General features: G+C 35.9%; 1 protein-coding gene across 1 annotated transcript; it reads right to left on the bottom strand.

The window, feature by feature from the left end:
• Positions 1-4837: 4837 nt before the first annotated feature.
• LOC150052728 (olfactory receptor 5J3-like) lies at positions 4838-5806 on the bottom strand. The gene has a single exon (XM_090349208.1). It carries the CDS (start codon positions 5804-5806, stop codon positions 4838-4840), a length of 969 nt encoding a protein of 322 aa, XP_090205334.1.
• Positions 5807-8219: the final 2413 nt, after the last annotated feature.

Genomic DNA, 8219 nt, shown 5'->3' on the forward strand with positions numbered 1-8219 from the left:
TATAATATCCCTGGGAAATCACTGAGAAGAATATTTGCTTGACAGAGTTTAAGAATCAGATCCAAGATAATGGAATACTCTAAAGAAAGTGAGGAATGAATTTCTTGTTTAAAAAAAAAAAACCTTAGGGGTCAGGGCCTAATGGTAAAAGTGCTTGCCTAGCATGCACAAAGACCTAGGTTCGATTCCTTGGTACCGCATATACAGGGAAAAAAAGCTGGAAATGGTGATACAGCTCTAGCCTTGAGAAAGCTCAAGGAGAGCACTCGGGCCTCAAGTTCATGGCCCAGGACTGGGAAAAAAAAACAAACAAAAAAACCAAATAGACAAAAAAACCTTTAAACAAGAAACAAAATGCCATTTTAATGAGTGTTTTGATACATTTTGCGAAATTATTCTGATGGTATTTAAATAAATTAAACAAAGAAACCGAATACAAATGGGTGTTGTTTATCTGTATATGTGTGTCTGTGTATTTGTTTTGCAAACAACATCGTATAATAACACATACAAGAAAAAGTAAATATGTGTCATTCTGGGATATGAAATGGAAGAAATCATTTTATCATAAAATATCTATTCTTTAATGCTAACTTAATTGTAGGAAATCATTATTGTCATTCCAAATAGTATTTATCACTTGATTCTCCAAATCATTGGAGAAATTATTATTGAATGACTTCAATTTTTGCTCATCAGGTATTTGCATAATGTCTTGAATTTTGTGTGTGTGTGTGTGTGTGTGTGTGTGTGTGTGTGTGTGTGTGTGTGCTGATAGGTTTGGGAGGTTATTCAATATATTTTATTGCCTGAAGTCAAATATCAGATATAATTTTAAGAGAGGACTCATATTTCCTGTACATTCAATCATATAGTATGGTTCTGACATATCTTTCTGGAAAAATTAAGTAATTAAATGAATTTTATTTCAGTTTTGATCATATAGTCCCCAATGGAAAATGATGCTGATACCTAAAATATATATGTATCTCTCGGATAAATAATGATTAAGGAAAACTCTTTTCCTTATAAGACTTTTAGGAATACCTAGGAGGTCACTATGGTTTGTGCACTTACAGTAAGAAAAAAGAAAAATCTCTAAGTTATTTATCACATTGTTATGACAAACTCAATTTCACTTTCTCTAAACACTGAATATTGTGTTTGTTTCATAGTAATCCCAAATGGTTTGAACATGATATTTTCTAATGTTGAAATGAAGGAAATATGAGTTCAGATCATTGCCAGGTAATATTAGCATGGTAGCCATTATATAATGTAAATAGTCTGAACAGCATATGTGATCACTTTGCTTGTATATATTTTAATGGAATGGCAAGAACTTTTAATGAATTAGAGTCTTTTTTTTAAAACCAGAGTAATCTGTCATCTCAACCATTGGTCAAACCATTACATTCATCTGAAAACCTTAACATACAGGAGTTGTGAGAATTATATAAGGAAAATACATAAAAATTGTCATCCAAAATACAAGAATATACAACTAGCCATTGCCTACTTAAAATGAATAAATAAAATAGAGATGATCTGTTGATATATTTTAAAAATAGCTTTCTGATTAAGTCAATATTTATACTTTATCATTTTTTAAATTGAATTCAGATATTTATTGTTTTTATTTCATTGAACTCAGATAATTTGCATTGTTTGACCTTCATTTGAAACAGTTGTGCTACATGTGACTGTAAGTTTCTTTTAATTTCTGTAACTTCACAGTTGTTCTTTTAGTACTAACAATTTTCACTCAGACTACCTTCCATTTTGTTTTTTTCTCTGTAAAATTTTCTGAGATACCATGCATTGATATTTGTTTCTATTAGTTTTGATAACAATAGTAACAAAGAATCCTTGCTATTTGCTTCAGAGTTTGCAAAATTCAACCACTGACAGCAATCTATCTTAGGTCTTAAGATATTTATTTTAATAAATTCTCCTTTGTAACTTTGGACAAAAAAAGCTATAACTTATTAAATATAGCTATGTGAGGAACTGTGGAATAAATCCATACTCTTCTAAGAAATGCAGATGGCTTTGTAAATTAAATAATTCCATAACTGGAGTGGATTTAATGCAGATTTTCCCTCATATTAGATTCAGGTATTGAGAACTGTTCTTTTATTTTTTTACTTAATTTTACTGTCAAGGTGATAAACAGAGGGGTTACAGTTACATATATAAGGTACTGAGTATGTTTATTCTTGAACCTTATTACTCCTCCCTCATTCTTTTAGAAAAATAAAAGATATTTATATATCCTTTCTTAGAACACATTAGTAGGGTACTTACTTGGAGTTGAGAAGAAACCATGGACCTTTTTTCTTAGTTCCCTCAAGGTTGGATTTATATTTGTTTCTGATCATTGGAGAGTGAAATCCCCCAGTGCTTTATGAACCCTAGGTTTCATTAAAGTAGTTATGAGAGCTCTGAGGAAAGTAAGTCCCTAGCATGCTTCCCAAATAGTAGCAATTTACATATTGATCCTTTCCTTAGCTTTACAGGACAATTGACTTGCCTATTTGATGCTATGCAAGGAAAACTAAACTCTTAGAAACTGTGCTTAAATGATAATGTCTATTACATATTTCCCACAGCATTCACTACATTTAGTTTTTATTTATTGGTGAGAATATGAATGCATAAATAAATTACTAGTGGTAGTAATATACATAGAAAAATTCTTCAATGCGAAAGAATCCTATATAGCAAAAACAATTTCTAAATAGTTGTGTGTGTGTGTGTATCTACCCAAGTATACTTTCACACAGTAGATTTTTTTATATTAGTAGTCATTCATACAAGTTGCACATTAGCATTAATATGAAGTTCAACATTTTTTTTTTTTGTTGCCAGTCCTGGGTTTGAGCTCAGGGCCTGAACACTGTCCTTGGACTTTCTCAAGGCTAGCACTCTACCACTTGAGCCTCAGCACCACTTCTGGCTTTTTTCTATGTATGTGGTACCGAGGAATCGAACCCGGGTCTTCATGCATGCAAGGCAAGCACTTTAACCACTAGGCCAAACTCCCGGCCCATAAGTTCAACATTTTTATTAATATAGTGTCTGAATATGAAAGCAATTTATGGAATGATGAGTAAACATAAAATTGAAAAACAGAATAATAATATAAAATATTATAATAATTATATATAAAATAATAATATAGAATTCAGGATAAATTGGTAGCCTAATATTTTACATGAATATAATAATAATAATTACAAAGTGTACAATCATTATAATGAGAATAATATATGTCATATGCTACCAAATCAACAAACAAAATCTTGGAGTCACTTCAACATGAAGCAACAGTGAAAATAGAATAATAACTGTATTGTCATGTTTATTAAAATGATTATTTCTTTTTCTCTGGACCATCTATATCAAGAGGGCCTCTGCTTGAAATGATTTGTATTATATGTTCCTAGTATGTCCCAAGAACTTCATAACCATTATCTTAATCATTATATAATTTATTTCCTGAAACATTCTACTTTTTAATTTTTTTTTGCCAGTTCTGGTGCTTAAACTCAGGGCCTGGGGTACTGTCTTGGACACTTTTTTCTCAAGGCTAGAGCCCTGAAACTTGAGCCACGGCATCACTTCCAGCTTTTTCTGAGTATGCGTTACTGAGGAATCAAACCTAGGGCTTCCTGCATGCTTGGCGAGCACTCTATCACTAGGTCACACTCCCGGACCCTATATCCTGAAACATTCTGATTTACCATAGAACCCTGGGCTGCTAAAGAACCTTCACAAGGTTTACATAAAAACCATGAGCCTTAACAGTATGTTGTAGCAAAAGCAAATATTTGAGAAGTGAAAGAAGGAAGAATAAGGACTTATGAACTCTGACTTCCTAAGACATATCTAGGAAGTGATGTCTGCTCTAATGAGTGAGTCACACTTTTCAGACTGAAAAGGTTATTATTTAGTTTAGTCTGAGACTTTTATAATATGTATGGGTTTGAATAGGATGAGTGTTTGATTTTTACATGATGATTTGGGAGTGAAAGTTCTACGTAGGCCACATTTCAAGGACAACTGACAAGCCCTATGATATTTTTGCTGGCTTCATGCAATCACTGGCTATTCGTAGGGCAAGAACAAACCCTAAATCATAGGATTATAAATTCCTAGCAATCACTCCTGTAGAAGTCAAACACCCACATACAAGATATAAATGTAGCCATGACCAGTCTAACCGGAGTAGCGAGTTGCTTCCCTAATTAGGTAGGCCATGAGTTTTTGTCAGGGGCTCTTACGTGTATGTGAAGTGTGTAACCAAAATACAAATATCATCTTAACCAGTCCAGGTAGGGCCATCAAATCATTTCCCTGATAGGTTTGACCATGATTTTTGACCCCATGTGTTTTATTTACATGTGTGTTACATGCCTATATACATATATAGCCATAGCTAGATCCCACTGGGCCAGGGAATTATTTCCCCAATGCGTTATGCCATCCCCAAATCACAGACTGCAAACCTGTGTGCACAGAATGAAATAGCACTGCAGAGTTAAGAGACATTCCTTGAGAAACTGAAGTAAAGCAACCAAATGCCTAAGTTAACTATACATCTGTCCGCATTTTAGGCTAGGTAATGCATTTTGTCTGCCAGCTGTGCTATGATGTATGATTATTGTAGCTATGTGTGTTTTTTTATCATTGTAAACCCCCAGGGTTCCAATGGAATAAAATTACAGCTTCTAATTTACATGCCACATAATTTAACCTAAGAATCACAATGTCCCGCAGAGCCCTGGGGTTTAATTTCATCTGGTGCTCTCTTGGGACATGCACAGTGGTGTCCTCAACAAAGGCAAGGTTGCATGGCCACAGCCCTTCTCACAGCTTCCTTCACTTCCTTGTTCCTCAAGCTGTAAATCAATGGATTCAACATGGGGATGACCAGCGTATAAAACACAGACACCACCTTCTCTTGCTCCAGGGAGTACTGGGAGCTTGGCTGGATGTAACTGAAGCTGATGGAGCCGTAGAACAGAGTCACAGCGGTCAGATGAGAGGCGCAGGTGGAGAAGGCTGTGTGTCTGCCTGCAGACGAGCGGATGCGCAGGATGGCAGCCACAATGAACGCATAGGAGACCATGACCGTCAGGAAAGTGACCAGGGCGATAATGCCCGAGAAGACCAAAAGCAGCAATTCGTTCATGGATGTGTCCGAACATGACAACTGTAACAGAGGGGGGAGGTCACAGAAAAAGTGTCTGATGACCTTGGGCCCACAGAAGGACAGGTTCACCAGGCCTAGGGTGTGTGTCAGTGAATTGATCAAACCTCCCAGGCACGATCCCAACACCAGCCTGACACAGGCCACTTTGGTCATGGCCACGGTGTAGAGCAAAGGGTTGGCGATGGCCACGTAGCGGTCATAAGCCATGGCTGCCAGCAGAAAGCCCTCTGTGGTCAGCAGGGTGACGAAGAAGAAATACTGCACCAGGCAGGCCGAGAAGGAAATGGTTCCCTGCTCAGCCAAGAAGTTCAGGAGCATGTTCGGGGCGAACACGGACGAATAGCAGGCGTCTACCCAGGCCAGGCAGCTGAGGAAGTAATACATGGGCGTGTGGAGTTTGGGGGTGACGTGGATCAGAAGCAGCAGCCCCAGATTGCCAGCCAAGGAGGTGATGTAGATCAGCAGGAACAACACGAAGAGGACAGCCTTCAGATCCTCCCGGTCCGTCAATCCCAGAAGGATAAACTCAGTCACCATGGTCCAATTGCCCCCAGGTTTTGGATGGTGTTTCCTGGTACCTGAAAACATCGTTTTAAGGGGACCACTTGGGAAACTTTACCTAGAATGTCTTCCGTCTGTGCAACATGGTTCACTCACTTCTATTTACAAAAAAATCCATTATGGGGAAATATGAATATGAGAGTCTTAGCTACAGGAGGCTTGTCTTGGCTATACTTAATAGGAACAAGAACCTGATGATATGTTATGATACAGCTTCCTTTATAATTAGTTTCTGTTGTATTTTTTTTCTCAGACCGAGAGTTTTGTTTCCAGACTCGTTTGTGCTAGGCAAGCTTACTACCACTGAGTCCACATTAATAAAAATAATAGATGTGACAAAGGACTGAGACCTAGCATGCCAAACTTCTGAAGTCAGGCTTCAATATAGCGGATGATTTTGGCTTCAGAAGTATCCAACGATAATGGCACAAGGATTGTGTATGCTGGAATTTGAAATATGATTGTGATGTATATTTGGGTAACTTGAGGAGACACAGATGGGGATGGGATAGACAAGTGGAGAATGATGGGATGGGTGACATTGATCAAGAGGCATTGAATAAACTGACACATTGATTGACCTGAAACCTGCTTGTACTTAAAGATAAGACAGGAGAAAAGTAACTTAGAGCTGTTCTTTGATGTCCAATAGCAATACTTACTACAATTCAACAACCAGAACTGCTTTCATTTCCCTGAGAAAAAGCAAACCCATAAAACAGAGTAAACCCACCAAGATATCGGTACTTCTAAGGTTCATTTAAGTCCATGTTTAATCTCATCTTGCTTGTGCAATGTAATAATACATAATAATTTCATACCTATCTTCTGATTAGTATAAATTATACATGAAAATGTAATATTATTTTCTTATATGTGTGTATATGTGTATATATATATATGTTTGTATATGAACTTAAAATGTCAGTTGCATATTTTCGGATGAGATTTTTTTAGCCTGGATTGTATTGTTGTAGTATTGCTTTGTGAATCACTTGAAAATTTGATTTACTTATTCTAAATCATACTGCAAACTATTGTTTAACAATGACAGATTTGAAAGCAGAATCTGTAACCTGCTTCTTTTCATATTCCTTAACCCTTATTCTCTCTTCTTTCACATTTAGTTTTATGTGATTCTAAAGCAAGGTATTTTAATTTCATGACTTTGGATTCTAGTACTATTTATTACTTTTGTTGTTGTGATAATGCCCTATTTATTTTGGAGGCTAAATAACAGAATTACAAACAAGGGCTGGACTTCAGGCACTGATTTTCTACAATGATATAGTAGAACAAACAAGTTCTATCTAGTCGAAAGCATGATACTGATCAGCCCTTTCCTCTCAGGACAACTCCTGCAGGAAGGAATTTTCTATGGGGGCCAGAAGGCTTTAGATTACCTCTTGATCCTGAGTCAAGTGCAAATACACATAAATATTTTAAGCCTTAGATACTGGCAACTTTACTTCTAAATAATAAAATAAGGAATTACATTTATATTGGTAGCATCATTATTCTGTCACTTTAAGACCCTGTTACCTATAAAATGGGTAAAAATCAGAAAAATTTACATTGCAAACAAAGACAAAAAATAAAACAACTGTATTATATTTGGGTCATCTCTACCGATAATTGAATGGTACTGTGTTTCTGACTTAGATTAACTTGAATTGTGAGTCCGAGTTTAGGAAGACTAATCCATTGAGTCAAAGCACATATTATTAATAAGCAGAATTTGTACAACCAAGATGGTATTAACAGAAAAAGGGATGGACATGGACATGCAGGATAAGGGATGAGACTAGAGGACAAAATCATCATTTGCCCTTCCCCTTGAACTTGAAGTGTTTGTTAATAAGGTATCTATTTTGCCCTCCATTAAACAAGTAACTGATATTTTTAATATGACTATGTAAGATTCAAAGAAGTGAATTTAACATATTATAGAAGAAAAAATGTTTAAATCTCATCTTATTTAAGAAACTTGTGGCCATGCCCAAAGTTGACTTTTTTCTTTGTTTACCCCAAACAAAAATAGAAACAGAACACTATTATTCAGTTAAAGATATCTTACTTTTAAAATGATGCATTACTTGGGTGAGTAATAGTAGTACCAGGTAGCAGGAAGGGAATTCAAATTTATCTTTTCATAGGGTAGAATCAGGGGCACAGAATCCTTGGTAAGAAACTGGGGGCAAAATGATTAAAATCATGCCAAAGCTTTGAGGAGAGGCTCAGTTATATATTTGCATTCGTCCAAGTGGGAATCTATCCCCAACGGAATTAATTGATTACAAAGGTATAATATGTGCATTAGTAACTCTTTCTGGATTTCTTCAGAGATTTAGAAAACTCTCAAACATATAATGACTCCCCTAAGACATTTTGTTTTCTTGAATTTTATAATGGAGAGAGGAAAACGTGGAGGAAGTCTGGT

Source organism: Megascapheus bottae, chromosome 16, assembly GCF_031878675.1.
Source record: "Megascapheus bottae isolate mThoBot1 chromosome 16, mThoBot2.hap1, whole genome shotgun sequence".
NCBI classification, from domain to species: Eukaryota; Metazoa; Chordata; class Mammalia; order Rodentia; family Geomyidae; genus Megascapheus; species Megascapheus bottae.